This window comes from Protopterus annectens, chromosome 4.part1 (genome assembly GCF_019279795.1).
Source record: "Protopterus annectens isolate FY-2018-M chromosome 4.part1, PAN1.0, whole genome shotgun sequence".
Taxonomy (NCBI): Eukaryota; Metazoa; Chordata; order Ceratodontiformes; family Protopteridae; genus Protopterus; species Protopterus annectens.
Window position 1 is genome coordinate 743698141 of NC_056734.1, and position 25405 is coordinate 743723545.

The following is a 25405-nucleotide window of genomic DNA, read 5'->3' on the forward strand; positions in this document are numbered from 1 at the left end:
TATGGTATGAATACGTCCTTGTTCATGTTTAGGGATATAGTTTATCTTGAAGCTGAGTATGAACAGAGACAGACTTTGGCTATGAAGTCTTTCAGAGTTGTTTTAAAGTCTGGAGAGAGGATATTGACCTGATGGATATAGGTAAGGAGTTCTAGGCTGTAGCAACATGGTATGACTATAGATCATTTTCCATAAATTTGATTGAATTGTGAACAGAGAAGTTTTTGGTCAATGAATGATAATGACTTTGTGGGAACATAGTTGTGTGAATGGTATTTAGTGCTGGGCATAGCAGATGAATACTGAATGCATGTGTTAGTAGATGGGATAGATATTACCAATTAAGTTTTTTTAGTGCTATACAGTGGTGGGTTCTGAAAGGGGTATTTTCTGCAAATTTAACAACTTTATTATAGCATTGTTTAAGTTTTTATTTTTGGGATTCCTGGAAGTTAGTAAGGATGGGAACATTACAAAGTAGTGAGGGGTAGAGATATCTAGAGGCAAGTGCAGTTTGAGTTTCATTGTTGAAAAATGGCTGTTTTGATGATTTTGTATGCAATCTTTTATATGCAAGTCAAATTTAAAATTATCATCAACTATCATTCCTAATAATTTGCTATGAGAAGTGACTTCTATTGTGTTAAGACAGAGGGCTTTTAAATTTTGTTTTTCCAAGAGGCGTGGATTTTTGGAAAAAGTATATGTTCAATCTGTCTGTAAGGATGGATACAAAAATGCTATCATTTATATTTAGCTGGGAGATAGCTTTATATGAAGCAGAAAGAAAGGACTCTTGATTTTGATTCAGAATTGATGTTACTGAGAGTGTTATCGATGGATGAATAACTTTATTTTCTTAAATTTATAAATTGTTTCATAAAGGAAGATTGTATTTTACAATGAAAAATTACTGTGTATATTTTGACAATTATTCCATCTGCCCTGAGGCATTTCCTATATTTTAGATAGTTTATCTTATTCAGCACTTTGGGGATACCTTTTTCTATTAATAAAACAAATACTTTCCTGATTAAGATTCTTCCCTATGTTTCTTTTTAAGAATGCATGTACATTTGAATGATCTTTTATTGTTGTAGGATTTTCATAATTGTTGGTTGCATAATCCCTAAATTCCAAATTCTTTAAGTATGTATTCTATGTTGTTTTTTTTTTCATGTTTTAATTTCTTGTATATGGGTCTTCATAGAGGGATGTTTAGTTTTCTTTGTCAGGTCATGCATACCTCTAAGCATCATTTAGTAGAATACAAATTTCACTTATGCTATTGCCAGAGCTGACTTAAGAGGACGTTGACCTGGATCAGATATTCATTTTTTCAACTCAGTACTAATGATTTTGTGGAGTTTAATTTAACTTAAGTTTTAAGTAACTCCTTGATACATTCCATAATCTTGTTTCTGACCCAAGTCAGTATTTTCCCATACAGACATGCTTTTGAATAATCCCAAATCAAGATTTTAATGTTTGCTGTTTGGTAAGCTTTAGGACAACATTCTATTATTTTACTTAACCAGTTTTTAATTTATTTCAGTTTAATAATAAGGCTAGAGTTCTACTTATCATTGGCATTATATTACCATTAAAAGTTAATGTGAGGCTAAGTGAATTGCAATCTGAAAATGAGCATGATTGGATTTTAAAACTTTTAATACTAAGAATCAGATAATTTGAAATAACTAAGTTGTGAATTCTTGACTGTGTCATGAAAGCATAGGAGTAATGTGAAGAAAATAAAAGATCAGGTGTACATCCTTCATGTTCAAATGATTTGTTCAATTTTTCATTGCAATGGCAGCTGCTGATATTCTTGTTTCTTTTACTGCACTAAATTCATATTTACCAAAATTACAGTTAAAATCACCCGTTAATTTGCTTTAATAAAGTATTTAATGATTTTTTCTTTAGCAGGACATTAATAAATATTTATTAAGTCAAAAATATTACAATATTAAATTAGTACTATTGATAAGTGTTCAAAAGCAACCTTTAAAGCAGGAAAGCCACAGCACTAGGAAAACATCAGTTTGGGACAAGAATGTGATATAAATAACTTGAGCAAGAGGAAGTGTATAAATATTTGGAAACTGATGAAGGATCAACAATAAAACATGAACAAATGTGAATAAAACTTAGTAAGGAATACTTTAGAAAACTTAAATTAATTCTGAAAACAGCATTAACATCTAGGAACAAAATCCAAGCTATAAACCAATTTGCTCTTCCTGTCCTAACTTAATGTTTTGGAGTGACTGACTGGCCCCAAAATGTGTTGGATAGATTAGATAGGAAAACAAGGATGCTCCATGCTCACCAAATGATTTATAAAAATCAGTGTATACCAAGATTATATATTCCCCATTCCGAAGGAGGGATAGACCTCCTTGAAATTGATTACATGTATAGATCTGCAATTGTGGGACACCACACACATCTGCTGACCTCACAAGACCCAAATGTAGTGAATGTTTTGAAACATGAGGAGAATAAATCTAAGATGACTTCTCTGCTTAATTTAGCAGATGCATACCAGCAGCAAACAGGAATGGAAATCATACCAGAAGTAGATAAAAATAAGGCAGTAACTGAATATGCCAAAAAAAAAAAAAAAAAACAAAAGAAAGAATATAAGGTGAAGGACCAGATGAGAAGGCAAGAAATGTGGAAAAAGCATAAATATAGTTGCAAGTATAGAAAACTTCTGGAAGAACCTCATGTTGATCAGGAATGAATTCAGGAATGGTTAAGGAGAGGCAAATTCAAACCAAAAGATGAAAGGTTAACATTGGCAGCCCAAGATAGTGGGCTATGCAAACGTTGGTTTACAAAGTTGATTGAACATATGGGAGAAACAGAGAAATGTAGGTTTTGTAAAACTGAACTGGAAACAGTCGCAAACCTCGTTGCTGGTTGTGACATACTAATGGCAGAAGGACTATATACTGAAAGGCATAATAATGTAGCAAGACTCTTACACTGGACAGTGTGCAAACATTATGATACTGAAGTGGCTGAAAAATACTGGAAACATGAACCACAAAGCATCATAGAAAATGAAGAAGTCTACATCACATGGGATCACCCATTACCAACAGTTCAAAAGACAGATGCTAGAAAATTGGATATAGTGACCCAAGAAAAGAAGACAAGAGTAACACTGATCATTGAAATTACCACACCCAATGACTACAGTGTCTGGCATACAGAGAGACACAAAGTTATAAAATATTAGGATTTGCAGGCAGAAACAAGAGCAATGTGGAAGAAAGATACCCAGTCAATCCCAATAGTAGTAGGGACAATGGGTCTTATAAAAAAGAATCTAAAATCTTATTTAGATACATGTAACTCAGTATGAATTGCAGAAGGAGTCATTACTGGGCATATTCCGGGTGCTGTGAAGAGCACTTTTGGCTGACATCAAATATTGAAACAATACTAATTTCATGAACTTTAATCGTTTGATTTAGGAATGTGGTCCATTCCCACCATGGTATTAAAAACCCAAAAGATTTGGAGAAATTAAAGACTGAAATATAATTTCTTTGTTATTATATCTGAAAAAGATATTTGGAATTGCAGTTTTCCATAAAATCAGTTACAGCATTTCAACTGCTTTTAAAGGAAGAAAACCATAATGTTTCATACTGACAAATTATTATTTCCTGTTCTAAATTAATTATGTGTGTTTCTTGTAAGAGTATTACATTAATATTTGAATATTTTAAAATATCTCATCTTTTCTAGCTATAGTCTAGCTTGTTATTGCTTACAGATATCATTTTAAGTCAGTTTGTCAGTCACAATAATAAAAGTCAATATTATATGACTATGTATATTATAACAGCTATTGACATATCTTCTGAACTGATTAGTCACTGCTCTATTATTCAAGATCCAAATTATAAAATTCCTAGAACAAGTTTTATTTGTTATCTGCATATAAATATGCAGTGGATATAAGTGTTATCCCTAAAGTTCCCTGTTCATTTGTTTTGTGGACGCTATTGATAAATATGTTGACTAGGACTGGACCTCATATAGAAGGCTTTCAGACTCCTTGATAAGTTGGAATTTTGTATTGAGCATATGTCCTTCCATTTTACTTTTTGTCTTTTCCCTATGTTTTGAAGTGAGTGAGTGCAGAAGTACACGTCAAATTATGAAAGTCATCTAAGTAATATATTGTGCGATACTATGCCAAAAGCTATTGACAGATCGAAGAATATTGAGGCAGTAATATATCTTAATTATGACAGAACTTTATTGCATCTGAAAAGGCAAGGTAAGCTGTAACAGTACTGTGTACAGGACAGGATCCATGTTGTGGCAGTTGTAGTAGATTATCCTGCATAAGATAGCTGAGTAGCTCTTCAAATATGCATTTGAGAGGGGAAATAGTATTGTTATTGAACTAAAGTTTGAGAGAGTGAAATCATGGCCCTGTTTGTGCATTGAGATTATGGATGACTTTTTCCAAACAGACCAGACATAGTGCTTTTTATAGATGTATTTGTAAGAATTACTTCTTGATGTGCTATGGAGTTTCTGCTGTTACAATGAATTCAGACTGCAGACTAATGGGGATTGTGGTAGTTGTTTTTCATTTTCTAATCTTGTCTATAAAGACAAGTTGTGACATATAATTGCTATAGGTAATATATTGTCAGATAATCATTATCAATATTGGTATTGTCATCTAGAACAAAGGATACAGTTTGCATTTGTAATATGGAAATAGTTGCCTAAAAATATATGCACTAATTTAACAAGTAATGATAAAATTGATTTATTGGGGTAAGGTATTTGGGATCATTTTTGATATAATTCAGTTTGTAATGTTTTTTCTTTATTTTGTATTATTTCTTTATTAAGGACATAGGTGATGATCATTTAAATAATCTAGAAAAGTTCCAATGTTTTGAGCACAATAAGTGTTGGAGATCAATAGCCAGTCAGTGATGTTACTCATTTTGATTTTTGTCAGTTACTGTGGGTTCTGATATAAGCTGTGTGAAGCTAAAGAAGTTAAAATATAGAAATTTGTTTTGGGGGTTTGGGGGAATGTTTTATTCCATTCTATTTTGGGAATAATTTTTATGTGTGTCTACTTGTACATGACTAGGCATCTTACAGTTCCTATTATCGTTTACCTAGTCTTGTTCCTATGTTCCTATGACATCACCTAGAATTATGCAATTACAGTCAATGCTGGATGAGATCCAGGACAAAATGTTTTCTAATGTATCTATATTGGTCAAAATCATGTTTGGAGGAATGGATTTAATGTCTATTTTTTTTTAACTTCTCCAAATATTTTGGGTTTCAAGCACCCCATTCCTAACTCAGGGTGCAATTAAAGTTCATAAGATTTGTTTTGCTTTTGTCTTTGATTTTTGCCAAGATTGCCCTTCTCAGTAGCCACAATATACCCAGAAATGCTTTCCAGCCCATACAGGGTTACATGCATTGGAAGTATATTTAATTATGATTTTAATTTGTTTTAGTCCTATTGCTTCTACTACAATTGGAACAGTCTGGGTATCTTTCTTCCACAATGCTCTCATTTCTGCCTGTTAATCCTGCTATTTCATAGCTATGTCTCGCAGTACATAAGAAACTATAATCAGTGGGTGCAGCAATTTCAGTGATCAACACTACTTTTATGTCTCATTTTCCTTAGCCTTCTATATCTGATTTTCTTGCATCTATATCCTCATCTGTTGGTATCAGGTGACTCTGCGCAATTCAAACATCATCACTGTTTCCAATGCTTGTGTATTGTAATGTTTGCAGAATCAGTGCAACCATTTTGCCACATTATTGTGCCTTTCAGTATATAGACCCTCAGCCATGAGTGCATCACAACTTGCAACAAGATGTACAACTGTTTCCAGGTCTGTTTTACAGAATCTGTATTTGTCTGTTTTTCCCACTTTTGTTATAGCCTGCTATTTTTGGGTGCCATTATTTAGCGGTTTTACCTGGTTTCATTTCTCCAAGTTTTTTGGGTTCTAGTACCATGACAGGAATGGGCCTCATTCCTAACTCAAAGTTTGATTACATTTCACGAAATTAGTATTGTTTCAATCTTTGTTGTTAGCCAAAACTGATATATGTAATAATCACCATCAAGTAGGTTTTAAAGTTACTAGCAGCAATTCAGTTTTGTGAAATTTAGGTAACAATATAGAAGTACCTCACAAAGAGGATTACTGGCCTCAAACAAATGCCCTACACTGACCGCCTCAAAAAACTCCAACTTTACTCCGTAGCATATCGCCTATTCCAAGGTGATCTCTGCCTAACATATAAAGCTATGTCAAACCCAGAGCTGTTGGACATGCTACACCTAAAGAAATCCCAATTCCTCCAAGCTACATGCTCTAGGGACCTAAACCTTGTCACCACAATAAACAGGACACACTGGAGGGATAGATTCCTGTCCCAGAGACTTTCTATACTCTGGAACAAGCTACCCATCTATGTCAAGCAAAGTTCTTCATTAGCACTCTTCAAGAAAAATATTAATGAGTGGAGGGGAAATAGGACATACACCCCAGGGATCACTTCTGTGTCTCTGCTGGACAGTGGCACAGGAAAATAACTTTCTTGGGTGGCGTAAGCTATGGTACCTTGCTGGCTAGGCTTATATAGGCCCTTGGGCCGATAGCCTAGTACCTACCTATGAACCTATGAACCTATTACTTGTAGTAATGTCCAAGTCAATTGAGAATAATAATATAATATAATACCCTTGCTCTTTATGTTAGTCTGTCTCATGAGGTCATACTTCATAAGGAGGGGGTGTTCATCGATTATATTGATTGCTGACATGTTTCCATTAAAGCTAAAATTCCTCCTTTATAGTAGTCAATTAAAGTAAGTAATTCTTCAGTTTTATTATTTATAATTTTAGCATTCAGATGACATATTCTGAGTCCTTTTGGAAATATTATTTATTATGTTGGAGTTATGGAAAACTGAAACTGGATATTGACATATAACTCTGCAAGACATAAGCTGGATGAAAGTGGGCAATTTGCTGAATATGAATGTGTGTTGTAGTTTTGTGAATATTGCTGCTACTTTTATAAGGAAATGTTTGTTTGAAAACAAGTACTTTAAGTGATAATCTTGTATTGATTGAAATGATATACGATTTTTACTTTGGAGGATGAATATGTTTTTGTGACTGTCACTGGCATGATTATGTGTATAAGGGAGGTACAAGAGGTTTAGAAGCATTTGATATTTAGTAGCTGTTGATGCATGCCTAAGTAAAGTAATTAAATGAAGTGCATTATAACTGCATTTTATGATCCTACAGATGAGGTGTGGTAAATGCTTTAAAAGGATCACAAATATTGTACCAAATGTTGTATACCACTGTGAAGTTGAACTCTGTCTCTGTAGCTCTTTAATTTCATATTCTTCTATTTTTTTCCCTAGGTGCCACGATCTGTGTGCAGTGAGAGCTGTTCTCCAGGATTTAGGAAGTCAGCTCGGAAAGGTCAACCGGTCTGCTGTTTTGACTGTATTGTGTGTTCTGAAGGGGAATTTACCAATCACACAGGTGAAATAGCCATTCAGTATAATGTATTCAGAAATAACATAGAAAGCTGTTCTTTAATAAAATTGATATTGTTTACTTTTTCAAGGCCTATCGGTCATACATGAAAGGTAACATATTTTCTTTCATCTAGCAAACAAATATACATTCTGTGCAACCTGATTTTCAATTAATCCATGTTATGCCTTTCTTCCACAAAAAAATTATTAATCTTTGCTTAAGTCTCTCATGCTGTTCTAGCTATTGTACCACTGTTGTGTTGTCAGAGCTTTTATACTGCACAGCTGTAGAACATATTTTTAGGAGGCTCGACTTTACTTCTATTTCTTTTAGTAATATGACAGCCTGTCACAAGTCACTACACTTGCACTGTTTGCCTAAGTTTATTTCTGAGCATGTGTGTGTCAAAACTTTGACAATAAGTCACTTCTATTTATTTATTTATGCGTTTGTTTGGAGTTGTTTACCTGGATTGAGCACTGATCAATTCAGACCAAATTTCAGTCTAAGCCCAGTTAAAAACTGACCAGACATAGAAAAAAGACAAAGTACAATATCAAATAAGTAACAGTAAAACAATACCATGGCAGAGTAATGTTTAGGATATATAGGAAATCCAATGTATACATTTCCAATATGTCCAAGGATTTCAAAACATGTGAGAAATTAGAGTAGAATAAATTAGAGGTGTGAAAAGGAACAAAGAATCTTAGTGGGTGAGTTAAAAATGATAAGAATTTAAAGTAGAGTTGCATGATATGACCTGAGGGGTAACAGGTACATTCTGCCTATTTAACTAAAGGTGATTTTAGTAGAGAGTGGAACTTGGAACAAGTGGATGAGTCTCTAATTTCACGTGGGAGGGACTCTCAGAGTTTGTGCCCAAGAACTGAGAATGCATAGTCAGATATGTAGCTTGGAGTGTGGGATTTGTCTTTTGGGCCTGAGTAGTTCAAGTTTCTTAGGTTGCATGTAGGGGTATGTCTTATTAGTTTTGATATTAAAGGAGGGTGAGTGTTCATCTGTCTAAGTTTGAACAATTGAGTTCCTAAGCACAGGTCTATTTTTTGGTTAATCAGAAGCCAGCTGTTTTTTAGTGTTACACAGTGGTGTTCATTTCTTGGGGAGTTTGTAATAAATCTACATATTTTGCTTTCTAATGTTAATAGGGGTGGAATTTTTAGTAGAAGCTTATTGATGCAAAAAAATGACTGAATATGAGGTGCAAGAGTAGGGCCCCTTTTCCTATTGCAGACCTGATAGAATATGAGCAGAAAGGGGATACATTTTGCTCACAAAAGTAGGAGATTTTTTTTTACCTGTATTATCAAGATGCAAGTATAAGTTGAGTGAGGGATTTAGCCACAGACCAAGATACTTGAGAGAAGAGACTTGCTCTAAGGGATAGTTGCTGTGATCATAGATTGTTAACATTTTGTTGAATCTGATGAGTTTTTGTTTAGTACCAAAAAACATACATTTAGTTTTGGATGTATGTAGTATGAGGTGTTTAGCTGTAATTCACTCACTGAGGTGATTTACGTCAGACTGAAGATCTCACTGTAAGGTAATTAGGGAGTGGGATGACCGTGTTATCTGCACAGAGGAGGAGAGAAAGGTAAGGAAGATCAAGTGCAAGTATACTGATGTATATAGAGAACAGAAGGAGGGTAAGAGTCGATCCTTGAGGTACTCCTTTGAGTTGTAGAAAGGAGACAGAGATACTGGAGTTATAGTTCACTGAGATATGGTGGTTAGACAGATAATTCTGGAACCAAGGGATGGCATCAGGGCTAATTCCTAGGTCTGAAAGGTGAATTATAAGAAAGGGGTGATTGACTAATTCAAAGGCTGTGGTGACCTCCATAAGAATTGTACCAGTGAACATGCATTTGTCCTCCTTTGACATGAGCATTTCATGTCCATTGACATGAGAATTTGATTGGTCAGAGACAGAATGACTGTGGTTGTGCTCCTCCTTGAAAAGACACTATGTTGGTTCTTTAACTCATAGCAGAATGTGCCTCCAGGCATTTCTGCAATTACCACCTACTGCACCTCTACCCATCAGGTATTGCTTGTTCACATTTGCATTATTAATTCCAAAACCGTGCTACAATCAAGGTATCAGAATATTTTATCTTGAAGCATACATGATGACAAACACAATTGTATTGTTATTTGACCTCTGCTAATGAGTATTTGTTAGAACTGTAAAGTGATAACTTCATTTTTTTAAAAGTTCAAGCTACAACCACTGGGAGCTAAAGGTACACACTAAAAGGAGCTGAACTGGAGGAAATGAGTTAAGAGAAGGTATATTTAATAATATATTCTGTGAATTTAGACAACTTTTCAAATATTCTGTATGGGGTTGGGAGGCTGGAAATGGAGTGAAAGTGTGATGGGATTGTAGGCTATTTTTGTTTGGGCAGTGGTTTTACTATGGCAGATTTCCATATTTAAACAAGGTTTGGATAGTAAAACAAAGATTAAATATGTGTTTTAGGGGTGCAACAATGAAGTTATGACAGTTGCATATGAGCCATAGATGTAGGATATCTGGTCTTAGGGAACTTTCCAACTGTATTTGCTATAGTAAAGAAACAATATCTTTAGATGAGATCATCTGAAATAAAAGAAAAAAGATTTGTGGGGGTGTTTAAGTGTCTATGGATATCACCTGCAGTCTAGCTGAAGGAATTACTTGTAGAAGTGTGAGGCAGGTTACATCCTGTGAGGTTATTGATTTCTTTGCAAAATTTGTTAGTGCTCTATTTAAGAGAGTTTTGGAGATGCATCATGGAATCATGTGTCTTCTAATATGTTTTGCCAATTTCCTTAGATTTGTGTACTTCTCTCTGTTTTCTGTAGTAGAATTAGATTTCCAGGAGTACCAGAGTTCATCTTGAAGTTTGAAGAGGGATTTTAAATCATGGCATAGCTACTATTGGGGGAAATTAAGTAGAAGTATCTGTCTTATAGACTGGAGTGAGTGTGTGTAAGCAGTTCAGCTGCATTGTTAGGATCTGTGGTGTCTAGAATAGGAGTCTAGTCATGGGAACAGAGAGTTGAAGATTGTACATTTAGATTGAAAGATAATTCATTTTTGTTTTGTTCTGGGAGCTGTGCATAACATGGAGAAACTGATGGGGCAATGATTGAAAAATGAGGGTGAGTTATTTGCAAAGTTGGAGATTGTGTGAGAAATGAATGAGTGTTTTGATCAACTGGTTGGTTCTGTAAGGTTGCTTGACTAGTTGCATCAGTTGTTCAGTGAGGGAGTGTAAGACCTCATAATTAATGGGCTTTGACATGTTGAGATTGCAGTTATTTAGAATAATTATATTTTCTTGTTGTTGTTATCGTGAGATAAAAATTGCCTGAATCACATCTATAAATTTATATACAGAGGAAGGAGAGGGGAGGGAGGAAGGGGGGAAGTTATGTAGCAGCTAATGTAGATTGTTGTAGTTATAGCAGACCTGTCTCATATTTATTATTTGGTATGCCTTTCTGAAGGTTGAAGGGAAGGAGAGTTTAGATGGATTGTCATAGCACACCAGTCTCATGTAATCAACACTTGATGTATTACAATATACTACAAGTAAAACAAAGCACCAAAAACAGATAAAAAGACCACTTGATGTATTACAGCTTAAAAAAACTATTTGGCCTGAAATTCATTATTTTAAGGCTAATAATTAGTTACAGAAGTGGTAGGATCATAAAAAGGGTCAGAGCATACTAAATTACATTCCTTTACATCTCATGAAAATATAATATATTTATGTATATGTTCCTTCTCTGATAACCAGTTTAATTCAGTATAGAGTTGCAGAAGAAGTCATACCTCTCAACTCTTCAGATTTTCTCAGAATGTCCAGATTTTTGCCCTATATCTTTTGTCTGCTCCCTATAAAATTTTGTTTTTTTGGCAAATTACTGACAAATCATTAAAGATTAAGGTCAGAAAATAATAACAGACATTTGAATTTCAGACTTTGTACCCTTTAGAAATTTCATGCTAATATATAACCTGTTATTATATCAACTTTTTGAGTTTGTAATTGCCCCTATTTTGGGCCTTTGTCCCCCTGTTATTTATGGCTTTGTCCAGATTTCTTGCTCTTAGAGGTTGAGAGGTATGGTCAAAGAAACTAATATAGAACAGGATGCTAGACCAACAGATGATGCCAACATGCAGTGATTCATATACTTAATTCATTGCTTCCCTACTCTTGGATGAGTATAAACTGTGAGATTTCAATTTGGGTACCCTTCCGCACAAACATAAATTGTTGTTTTCTACAGGGAACCCTCCTGGCATAGTTTCTATTTCTGCACTAGTGGTTATTCAAACTATTTGGGCTTTTGATGTTTGTACTTGTTTGTGGGACTGTTCAATTAGCCAGTATTATAAGAAGTGCAGAAAAGGGCAATATTTCACATTCGAGGAGTAAGAGCCCTGGAAAAAAAATGGCTAGTTTGTTTTGGTTAACCAGCAAATATGATGCAATACTCTTACATTCTGCATGTGTATATAGCATTGACTATTAATTGTATTGTTTCTTTAATTATATTCCATCCCTATTGAAAGGAATAGTGCTGCTCATAATACTGAGATTATTGTTTAAGTTTAGAACTGTTTTAATAATTGTTCTCTTGTGAAAGAAGGGAAATGCCAATGTTCTGAAGTATTTTTTACTGAAGGAGAGCTTGCAGCATGAGTTTCTTTGGGAGTTGCTAGCATGTGAAATGTTTTAAATTCTGTTGCATTGCTCATCTCTGCCATTGCCTGAGCACAGTTGCTGTTGGTGTTGTATAGTAGCCAGTGTCCTCTTCCTAATGTATTACTGCCATCACTGCTGTCTTGGTTATTATGACTTCTTGCACTTCAGATCCTTGAACCTACTGACTTCTTACACTTCAGATCCTTGTACCCATTGATTATTGATGATTTTCTATGTGTATAGTGGTACAGTTCTTGTAACCATTGTTTGCTATGTTTACAGGAGCATAATTCTCCTTATAAGACTTGTACCCCCCCTGGATGAATTGCATGAGCAACAGATTTGTATTCCTTCTATTGCCAGCCTCATAGCACTTGATATTGTTATGAAGAGTAGAAGTTGTTATATGCTCATAGACAAAAAATACTTGTTGCCTCATGTGACATGATCTGCAAGGTGTAGCAGCAGATACACAATGTGGATGACACACTCTCACCAAAGAAGGTGATCTGTGAGCAACATATACTACTACTACCTATAACTCTGCATAGACATACCAGGTTTGTCAAAAATTCACTTCCCAGGCCTCATAGAAACAGCAAGGTAAAACCTCAGCATAGATCTATAGACATAATACCACCACTCTCACACATACTAAAGAGTCACCTGGCTGTAGACTGCAAACAGTCTATTACCACTAAAAGCATAAGGTGAGATAGAAATACCCTCACTAACTTCATGTTTACAAGGATGGACAAGGACAGGGTAATTGATTGTTGTCTCTTGCACCAGGATCCATGATGTTAGAAGTGAACTTCATTACCTTTCACTGGACAGATGTGAACATCTCCTTGTTTTTGCTTATTTTGCTTTAAATGACATGAGATACTCACTCAGTCCTGAGGGACATATAGAGTGCCACATGTTATGTTTTGATCATGCATGTTTCAAATGCAGGTAAGATACAGGTAGTGAGTGGATTTCTGCCTACATCAAGAATGATACCACCACAGAGAGACAAAAATAATAGACTTTAACAATTGTCTAAGTAAGTGGCATTATTCTAGTGGGATCCAGTATGTGTTTGTACATAGCTAGAAATGGCCTGTAGCTATCACTCCAAAGCTTCTTCAAATTGGCTAAAGCATTTTATGCCCCCATAGTGCCATTTATTGGCAGAATCCAGTGTTGCTGACATTAAGTTAATAACCAACTCCCATTCAAATCCAAATTACAAAATGGTTACTCCACTTAATACCAACCATTTTAATACAAAATTGGCTGGCTTTGAGCTTCTCATGTACCTTGAACACATTCCTGACTGTGCAGTAATTGATACTCAGATTAGTTAGAAAAACAGCACTGTCTTTATACATGGATTCTACACTTGTCATATATTCATAGCTAAGAGAAACTGCAGGGGCATATCTATATTTGTCAATGATGATATCACTTCAAGATGGCTACACAAAGACCCACAAACTTAATATATTGTGATCTAACTTACCCCATATAACACAAATTACTGACTTATAGACTGTTATAGACACATACTTTGTTTCTAAGATGACCATGACAGATTCCTAAAAGTACTCAAGGAAATGCATCCTACTAAAAATTCCCTTAAAACAGACAATTTAAAATTTTCCTTCAATTAACTTAGGCAGATACATTTCAAACATTGAGTAGGCCCAATCATGTTTAGATCTAATGAATTATCCCTGTAACAGATAAACAACCAGATGTCAGATTATTCTGAACCTATTTCTAACTAACATAGCCTCTACAAGTAATATGCCTCTAATTGCTCTATACTTGGTTAACTCTGACCACACAACTGTAGCATTCTTCGTCTGGTCAAAATCATTAAAATCCCTGCTATCAATAATTCTGAATTCAACAACTTCAAGTGGAAAAATCTCAAACTTTATGCTAAGCTATTACATTTTACTTGCAACATCACCAGCCACAGTTATGAGTTAGCTGCTGTCTATAACTAATGGGTTCTTTGACCATATTGATAAATGTCTACACTTATCCCTTTTAGAACATTACATAACTGGATATATAAGAATAATCCACAGTGGTGGCCTGCACTTATAAAGAAACTTTACAGAAAAAAATCTAAACTTACTCATATCAAAGATGAGATCAAAATTTTCAGCAAGATGCTAATATCTATTACCATTTCAAGCAGGCGAATCATAAACTTAAATTAACATCTGAAGTAAAGTATAATTATAAACGATTCTTTAGTTATATTAGACAATTAATAAATGAAACCCATTTATCTTAGTGTCAGGACCTGTCATTCCCTACTACAACAAAATGTAATGGGAAGCTTAAAAATAAACCACCACGGAGGTCTACTGGTGTAAACAAACTGTATTAGAAAAGAAACAAAACTCCTTAAACCACGCAGCAGATCCAAAACTCCCACGTCAAGGATTACATCATAAATATAAACAGGAAGCTAAAATCTACTATCAAGTGTAACAGAGGAAATCATAAAGTTAAATTAACCTCTGAATCAAAGGATAATCATTAAGCCCTGCTTTAGCAATATTAAAAAACTAATAAACAGTGCTGACTAGTGTTTGGAACTAATCCCTTATGGTACCACATACTTTTTCCTAAATTACATAGTAAATAAGCCAGCAGATAAATTTATGCAAACTTTACAGCAGAGACAATTATCTCTTCTTCACCAATTCCATATCCCTTACACATCCTAACACAGAAAGAACCATGTGCTGAAGATATTTTCTGTGATGAAATGTATTACTTCTAAGGGTCTAGATTACTTACCTATATGCCCTATAAACTGAGCCAAACATGTTATTGTTGGACCCCTCCTTAAACTGTTTAATATACACCTACATATAGAGTATGTCCCAGAAGTATGGTAAACTGTAATGGTGCTGGCCTTACATAAGGAAATCCCTACTACAGCACTCTGTGAAATACAAATCCATTAGCCTGACTAGTTTAATTTATGAAACCATGGAAAACATCATAACTGACCACATTCACTACAATATCAAAAACCTTATTAGGCTAGACCTACACAACTTTGGGTCCATTAAAATGAGATCCTGCTTACTTAACATAGCCATCTTTTTTGTGTTACCCAGGCTGCAGACAAGTGCCACCCTGTCCAAACAGCCAATATGGGTTTTGAAAAGCATTTGATGCTATTCTCCTGGCTGGCATCTTTGTTCATCATCATAATCATCAGCCCCCTTTTTCCCATTTTTTCTACATGGGGTTGGGGTATCATGTTAACTGTCGCCAACTTTCTCTATTCAGTGCCACACTCTTGCCTTCTTCAACACTCATGCCTAACTGTCACAGATTTTCTTTCACACAATCCAGCCATCTCTTTGCTGGATGTCCTCACTTCCTTTTACCTTCTTCCTGTCTGTCCCAAATCTTCCTCACCAGATTGTTTTCTGCTTTTCTACACATATGCCCAAACCACTGTCATCTGTTCTCTTTGATCTTTTCTGCAATTGGAGCTACTTTGGCTTCTGCTCTTATGTCCTCATTTCTTTGCCTGTCCCACAGTGTGCATCCTATCACCTTTCTCAGGCACTTCATTTCCATCACCTCTACCTTCAACTGTTCTGCCTTTACTGCCCAGATTTCTGTACCATACAGTAGTACTGGTCACACCACTGTCTTGTACACCTTACATTTCAAATTCTTTGCCATTCTTCTGTCATAGACTACACCTGACACTCAATGCCAGTTGGCTGCAGCCCCTCTGATTCTAGCTTTGACCTTTCCATTCAGACTACCCTTCTCCTCAACTACTCCTCCCAGATACTTGAAGCTGTTTACCTGTTCCACTATCTTCCCTTCTATCTCTATTCTCAGCTTCTTCTGATTTCCCCAATTTACTGCCATTACCACCATCTTATCTGTGCTTAATTTCATCCCATGTGCCTTCAGATTTGCATTCCATTCTCCTATCCTTTGCTGAAGTTCTAGCTCAGAGTCTGCCTGTACTGCCACATTGTCTGCATACAGCACCTTTGTTGATCCATCCCCTCCAACCTCTTTGCTAATGTAGTCCATCACCAGTATGAACAGCAGTGGCCTCAGAGCTGAACCCTGATGTACACCCACACCCACTGGGAACCCCTCATGAGGCCGAACACTGTTCATACTTGAGTCATTGGATCCTTGTACATAGCCTGCACTAATTCTACCAATGTTTCTTGGTCTTCAAACCACCGCAGTACTGCCCAGATCATATTTCTTAGGACCTTGTCATATGCTTTCTCCAAGTCTAGGAATGCCCAGTTGGACTGTCTCCTCATCTCTATCTTCTTCTCAAGTATCTGTCTCAATGCAATCATTGGGTCAGTTGTGCTACATCCTGATCTGAATCCAAACTGCTCATCTACCATCTTATATTCTATTACTCTGCATATCCATTTATCAATCACCCTCTCTATAACTTTCATTCAATGTGATAGGAGTATGATGCCTCTGTACTGCCCACAGTTGTGGATGTCCCCTTTGTTCTTGTACACTGGCACGAGTATGCTTATTCTCCAGTCATCTGGGATATGCCTTTCTCTCCGCACTGCTATTAGTACCCTCAGGAGCCATTTCTTCCCTATCTCACCCATCATGTTTATCATATCTGATGTGATCTCATCTGAGCCTGCTGCTTTCCCTGACTTCATCTTCCTTAGTGCTATTCTTACTTGTTCTAAGGTGGGCACCTCTTCTTCTCTCATCATAGGCTGTTTTTGGGGGGCAGTACAGCTTCTGTGGTGTTTTCTTCATTCAGAAGCTGCTGGAAATACTCCTTCCATCTGCCTTTGATGTCCTCTGGGCTGGTGAGCAGGTTGTTGCTTGCATCCTTTTATGAAGGGTGTCTGACTATCTTCTTTATCTTTCTGTGTTTGCCTTGCAACCTGATATAGTTGATTTGTGCCCCTTACTGAGCCACTTTCCAGAAGTTAGTACAGTGCCTCTGATGCCCTATTCTTTGCAATTGCAACTTCTTTCTTAGCTTCTTTGTTACCCAACCAGTAGTCCATCCTGGTCAGTCTTTTCTGTCTCTCACTTCTTCCTGCACTCCTTTTTTCTATTGATGACTCCCTGGACGTCTGCATTCTACCACTAGCTTTCCTTATGTACCTTATTTCCATACCGGGCTCGGCCACATATCTTTTCTGTAGTCCTAACACATGCTGTTTTTAGGCGTTGCCATTCTTCTTCAACTCCACCTATTTCCTCCTATTCTTGGGGTGCTAGAGCCCTGACTAATTCCTTGAACTATTGTACTTTCTCTCCAGTCAACTTCCAGGTCTTCATCCTGGTCTCTGTTGACCTTAAAGCCTTCTCTGATCACTGCTTGCAGCTGATTGTGGCAACTAGTGGTTTACGCCATGGGCCAAATGTTTCACTAGGGATGACCTTACAATAATGGATTCTGCTCCAGTACCATTTCCTTACTAGGAGGAAGTCTACCTGAGTTGCATGTTGACTACTCTTGTATGTGATCTTATGATTGTGTCTCTTTCTGAACCATGTGTTGGCTACTATCAAGCCATTTGCCAGACAGAAGTCTAGAATGGCTTCTCCTTCTTTATTCCTGTTGCCCACCCATGTGGACCCAGGCAGTCCTCATATCCTATTCTGTTTGTCCCGATATGTGCATTCAAGTCACCCATTATCAACACCAATTTATGTTTTGCTGATTTATCTAGTAGGTCCTGCAACTGCTGTCTGAATGCACTCTTTTCCTCACTATCACAGCCCTGCTGTCGGGCAAAAGCTGAGATTATGAATACTGCCCTATCATTACACTGGAGTCTGACTGTTATGAGTTTGTCATTAATTCTGATGATATCCCTCATTGCCTTCTGAAGCCTCTCTCTTACAGAATTCCTACACCATTTCTAGTCTGGTCACCCTCTGAGTAGTAGACTCTGGATCCCAAGCCAAGTGGCATTGCTGCACTGCTTTTCCATCTCGTCTCTGTATCATCATGTCATCCACTTCCAAGCTGCATTCTGTCAGTGAACCTACATTAAGCATAGCAATTCTCAGTTCATGTTTGACAGGTTGGTTGGTTTGATGTCCAGCTTTCGCTCAACAGAGCTATCCCAGGCAGGGGCGGCTCATGCTATTGGACTACAGGACTGCAACCCCCCCCAGCTGTAAATAAAATGAAATTAAAAAGAAACAAATGTGATCCCAAAACTGCACAACTCAAACTAAAGAAATAGAAACAAAAGTGATCCCGAAACTGCACAACTCCGCCCACCCACGCATACATGTTATTCCCAAGTTTGTCACACATAGGAATCAATCCAGACTGCTAGTAAACCAGTCCGTATTATGGAAACAGCATTCAAACAGCACCGATCCCAGAAGTCTATGCAGTTACAACTGTATAGACTTGAAGTGGATTGGACTGCAATGTCTGCAGGCTGGAACCTATTAGCTTGCGCTTGAGTCTCGCAGGAAGGGAATGCAACATCTGGTTGGGTAGCTTCCTCTTGCAGGGCAAGCAAGTATGGAAAGGTCTTCCTTTTGTGAGAACAGACTTCAACAGAGGTATTAAGTTCTTTATTTTGTATGAGAAATTAAGTTTTCTTTAATGTAGCTGCCACTGAACAGAGTGTGTATATTTTCTTTAATGTAGCTGCCGCTGAACAGAGCGTGTATTATTTTCATTAATGTAGCTGCTGCTGAACAGAGTGTGTATTTTCTTATGTAGCTGCTGCTGAACAGAGTGTGCATTTTCTTGTGTAGCTGCTGCTGAACAGAGTGTGTATTTTCTTTAATGTAGCTGCTGCTGAACAGAGTGTGTATTATTTTCTTTAATGTAGCTGCCACTGAACAGAATGTGTATTTTCTTATGTAGCTGCCGCTGAACATAGTGTGTATTATTTTCTTTAATATAGCTGCCACTGAACAGTGTGTATTATTTTCTTTAATGTAGCTGCCACTGAACAGAATGTGTATTTTCTTATGTAGCTGCTGCTGAACAGAGTGTGTATTTTCTTATGCAGCTGCAAGTATGTATTTTCTTTAATGTAGCTGGTGTGTGTGTGTGTGTGTGTGTGTGTGTGTGTGTGTGTGTGTGTGTGTGTGTGTGTGTGTGTGTGGCTACAGAGACCCCATTTGCTACACTCAAACCCTGAGCCTTGGGAAGTAGGTAGCTACAGCTTAGTTTCCCTACCCACCACCACTTGTAAAATTTTTGCCACATATTTTTGTTCTGTTCCTCATAATGTCTGTGGCTTTCAGGATTTTGAATTCACTAAATAATGACAGGCATTTGAATTTCAGACTTCATATTCTTCATAAAGAACATGGTAACACAAAACCTTTTATTCTAGCAATTTTCTGTTTAGATGATCAATATTTGAAATTCGTTCCTATTTTTGGGGCGGTATAGTGGCTTTGTCCAGGTTTTTTTGTGCTAAGAAGAGGTTGACAACTATGGTGAGAACTGAATTCACTGAATATGCTTGGGGACTGTATTTCCCCATTATTATCTTTGTCTAGGTGTTTTCTGCTAAGAGGTTGAGAGCTGTGGTGAGAACTGAATTAACTAAATTATAGCCATTTACGTTTCAGTCTGTCTTTCAAGAAACAATTGATTTGGTATAGTGGTATGTTCCTCTGAGTGTAGTGCACAGGGTCCTGGGTTCAAAGTTTGGCAGTGAAATGCATGGCGGTAATGCAGTGTTTCATTATAGCAACTTTCCAAGATTATACAAGCAATGTTTAAAACGTGTCCCTAATTTCTGGGCTTTTGCCCTCCCCCAGTACATTTTGGCTTTTTCCAGATTTCTTGTGCTTCAAAGTTGACAGATACAGTTGAGTGTTGAGTGGATTTTACAAGGAGCTGAGAGCTTGAAGAGAAGTTTCGTGCTGCTTATGCTGAATCAGCTTGCATTGTTAATAGCACGACAGGTACTATACTTGATTTTGATGCAGAAGGCTGTGGGTTCTACTCCCACAGTATATAGATGCATTGCTGATACTGTACCGTGTTGTACTTTTAAAGGGGGTAAATGCTGCAGTCCTGAGAATGTCCTCTTTGGTGGAGATACCTAGTAACGATGAACCTGCTATCAGTTTGTCATCCATTCCCTATTGCAATATTACTCGCTTATCATTTTTTTTATTGTAACACAGGCAATTTATTCCTCAAAAGCAACATGCAGATCAGGAAGGTGTATCAAAGAACACATGTATGTTTCCTGCGCAAGGGGCCTATGATTTGAAAACAGCCCAAAGCTAATTTTTATCTGTCACTAGCCAGATGTATTTTCTTTGAATGTGGGTTTCAATGCTGTTTCAATGAATGTGAATTTCAAGGGCAGAGAAGTTTTAATGCTGTCCATTTTCATTGTGAGACTGCATTGCTTTGTTTAGCAGATGTCTATATTAGTGTTAGTGTTTGTGCTGTAAAATGTAAAATAAAACTTTTAAATTAAATCCAAATCATCGTAGAAGTAAAGCAGTATACACATTACAGTGTTTATGGTAAATGGGGTGAAATAGCCAAGTAATGGGACATTGGAACAGCTGCAGGGGTGAGGCCCCATTCGACCATGATTTTTTGAGGGGGAAGGGTGGCAAACTTTAACAGCCCTGGCTGAACTATACCTCTCAACTGTCCAAATTTTTGCAGAATGAATAGATTTTTCTTATTATTTTTGGTTTGTTCCTCATAACATTTGTGTTTTTCTGGCAAATCATTTAGGAATGAAGTCACTAAATAATGACAGACATTGAGTTTCAGACGTCATACCCTTCAGAAAAATGCATGCTAAAGGCAAGACCTGTTATTCTGTCAACTAAGTTTATACAAGAGCAATTTTTAGTACTGTTTGTATGTTCCCCCAATATATTTGGCCTTGTCCAGATTTCCTGCTTTAAGTGGTTGAGAGGTATGTGCAAATAAATCACTTTATAAAATTAGGTATATCTAAACCTCTCAACTGTCCCCGATTTTGGCTCAAAATGTTGCTCTACCCTAATAATCCCTCTGCAAAATGGCAAATTTGGAAGAAAATGTGGAGGGTTTACAATTAATAAATTGTAATCAGAGTTATAGATTACTTTTAATTTCAGAAATGCATGTAGATTCTCTTATTTTGTCAGCTGCTCAAGTTAACAGTACAAATATTAAAACGTGTCCCTTTTTGACAGGTTCCCAGCTGTATTGTGTGGCTATTTTATATTTTTGCATCACAATTTTTGGTCCGTTTTTCATAAAATTGTGTTTTTTCTGGCAAATTAGTGGCAAATCATTAAAGACTGAAGTTAGAAAATAATGACAGACATTTCAGTTTCAGATTTCATACCCTTCAGAAAATTTGTACTATTGCAAGACCTACTATTCTATTGTCTTTCTAAGTTCATAAGAGCAATATTTAAAAATTGTCTTTATTTTGGGGCCTTTGTCCCACTTCTGTTTATGCCTTTGACCATATTTCTTGCTCTGAGGCTGAGAGGTATGACAAATGTGTCAGGGCCATCACCGTCAGCCAGAGACATTTCAAATTGTGACATACGTGTTGCACTCTACTCCCCCACGTAGGTAGTGACTCTGGATGTGTCCAAGCAAGGCAAGGAGCAGTTATGCAGTGTAAGTGTGCAGAGTATCCCCCCATCCAAGGTAGACACAAGTACTACAGTGGCTTTTCATCTGTCCATGATTTTGCAAAATGTTCTGGTTTTCTGTCATATTTTATACTGTTGATTTATGCTTCTTCTTATTCAGAAAATGCATGTTGTTGCAGTGCCCGTTGCTCTGTGTTTAAGTAGCAATGCTTTAATGACCATCAGGTAAGCTTGTCTGAGACTGTAAGATGCAAGTAAACTTTAATAAGCCTACTGCTAAAGAATTACCAACATTGAAAGCCTTTTTGTTGTTGCCACGCAGAGAATATTTACATAACTAGATAGCATATAAGCTTTAGGTATTGAAATGCATATGACGGTATTTGTAATAAAGGACAGGATTACAGTATTTTCAGAAGCTCATTACTTTTATTGGAGACTTGTAGTCATCTTTGCAGGCTTTACCTGTAAACTAAACAGAATGTCAATTTATCATGTGAGGTCCATAGCCTGTGCAGTAATACTTTAAGCAATTTATCTTTAGCTTGTTTTTTTGTTTTGCTGTTAATTTTTTACTTTGATCATGTTTTCCCCATGAAACAAGTAGATAGTTGCTGTCAGGCAGCAGGTCTTTTTTGGATAAGAAACATTTTTACAACTGGGGGTATCACACAGATTGCTACTTTCAGCATGTAACTTGGTACTTTTATAAAGCTGAATATAAATTATAATTAGAACTACAGTGCAAGGAGAAGTGGTTTGAGTTGAGTGCTGCTTGTTTTTTATACTTGATTTTGACTGGCATTTAAAAATTTTATTTTTTCATGCCACAAAACCTTTTTGTTTCCATATAGATATTAAGTAAGCTGTCATGTAGCCAATGCATTGAATTTTCTTCTACAATTAATTTTGTCTTGATTGGACTCTCATAATGATGGTTTAACACCCAGGGCAGCATATTTAATTAACGTTGCAGTTTTTGTGATTTTTAGCATAACTCCACCCCTTTATAGTTGGTCACACCCATTCCAGTTGGCCCTACCCATTTAGCTGTCTCCTGCAGCCCCCCCTTTGATTTGAAGTCACCAGCCGCCACTGATCTCAGGTAACCCAAGCAGGGCAACTAGATACCAGCCACTCATTAGCTTACCTACTGAGCTTTATGGTGTGCACACACTGGCCATTAGGGCACATATACCCTTCTCACCATTAGCATGGGTCCCTGTTGTGGGTCAGAGTAGGCCGGGTCCTCAACCCACTTATCACCGGTAACTATCCATGCCCATTTTTGGTGACATTAGTCAACATGACCGAATCACCATGAGCCATATTTTACGCCGTCAAGAGGCTAGCCCATCTATGAGACACAAACAAAGTCAGATGCAATACATTAATAATCTACACCATTATAAAAAGGGTAACGTAGCTAGCCAAACAGATGGTGAGGAGAGTTGTATATGTTTGGAAGACTCTAAAAATGCCTTTTCTTCAAAATATATCTGTACAAAAGAGCACTGAACTTCAGCAGGTATGCTCCCATTTTGCCACCTGCATACTGCATATGCTGGACTTTGTTTAAAATAGTGTGACGTGAAAATGGAATTCTGTGTGATAAATATGCACATGTGTCAGGGACAGGTTCTTTGATAGCACTTTTATCATTTCAAAGAGGTTTTGTTAGCAGAATATGTCATTTTCCTGTTCTTTTTTTTTTTTTTTTTTTTTTTTGCGGGGGCAAGGATGAGTTACTGTTATGGCACAAATGAGAATGGACTGTTCTTTTCAGGAGGGCAAAGCTGACACTGCTATAGCACAAACAAGGATATGTTGCTCTTGTTACTCCCCTTGTTTTGCATACTTCAATATTTTATGTCAAGACTATTTTATGGTTCTCCAGTGTGTAATACTGGCTGGCTACCTTTTCTGTTTTATCTGGAAACAGTTATTTTGTAGTTATGTCATACTTATGTGTATTATAGTTCTGTTGCCTTTTAGCACACCTACAAGTATATCACTCAGGCATGTCAGTCCTCAGAGAACCCCCCCTTAATTGATGCTGAAAATCAAGTCATAGTCAATGGGTTTCGGCAACATGGTGCTTTTCTCCTGAAAAAGGGACAGAGAGATAATGCCTGTAGGCTACAAATATGGCAGCATATTGTTCATGTCAGTGCCGTGGGTGGCCATGGCAGAACATATGAACAGGTGCAATTCAAAAGTATATTGCAGTTTTGAGCTGCATTTTTACCATATCACTGCTTATTTGAACTGTTTTTTTTTTTAATTGCTGCATTTTGTTTACTGTAGCATGGACAGGATTCAGACCCGCTGAATCTAGTTCTGTTTGTATAACATGAGCAGTAGCCAGGCCATCTTTTGTTTGAGAGGATTCCCCTGCACCATAGTGGCAGGAGTGTGCAGATAGAACTCATCTGTTTGAAGGTTGCTGGAACAAAGTTCAGTTTTGAACTTTTTTATTGGTTAATTTGTTTAAGTCAGTTTGCTCTCATTTGCTACCTAAGTACCATGTTTGTGTGGGTTTGTGCTTATTTGCTCATCCCGCACTACTGAGCAGCTTTGGGCACCATTGGCGGTTATAGTCAAACACTTCTGCTTGCAAATTTTCCTTTAGTACTCTGCTGGTGCTCCATCGGTGAGTTCTCCTGATTGTCCCTCACTGACAGTTGATACATTCAGTAAAGCTCTTGAGGTACCAACACAGATCTTACTCACCAGCCCTTTGTATTTTTTGTCCACTTCTCCTGTCCTCTACATTACTCGGTCCTTCCTGTCATTTCCCTGATTTTTGACCACATCAACTTACCTAGCATTATGTTTAGACGATTTCCCACAGTTTCTCCAGCCAGCCTGGTTGACATGGGCTAACTGAAGCAATGTAGCAATTGTCTCATGTACACTAACAACCCACTTCTTTTAGTCCACACAAATTCATTATGTGAGAGATGCATCTATATCAAGAACATAGGATCCAGGTTCTCTCGCTCATCTGATACTATGCAGGTTGTCAGTATGCACACCCCACCTCCTACACCTACCAAACCAACACTTAAGCCTACATATGTAAAGGTCCTTAATAGAAGCTTACTTAAACATACTGAATCATGATTCACATAATAAATCCTCTGCAGAACATAGTACATGTAATATATCACACTCACAAGTGTCTCACCAGTCAAGCCCCTAAGGCATAACACAAAAACAAACATCTTAGTTATAGGCAACTCAATTGAGAGACACACAGATGTCCCTCTCAACAGGCTGGGAAGGAAAAAGTCACAGTTAGATGTCTGTCAGGTGCCAGGATCCGCATATCACACATGCACCCAAGTCTCTCAACAGGCACTGTTATGACTCCATCATAGTCCATGTTGGTGTGAACTACTTGAGATGTACCTCACTGGACAATTTGATGAGAGACATGATTGAGCTCTATGAGTATGTGTCTCAG

The 25405-nt window shown here is 37.0% G+C and overlaps 1 protein-coding gene across 1 annotated transcript in view; it reads left to right on the forward strand.

Annotated features, from left to right (window-relative positions):
• LOC122801283 (extracellular calcium-sensing receptor-like) overlaps positions 1–25405 on the forward strand; it is a 263393-nt gene that overhangs the window by 93229 nt on the left and 144759 nt on the right. Inside the window, exon 4 of the mRNA XM_044070831.1 lies at positions 7474–7597. Coding sequence (XP_043926766.1) covers positions 7474–7597 — 124 coding nt within the window. The remainder of the gene's footprint in view (positions 1–7473; positions 7598–25405) is intronic.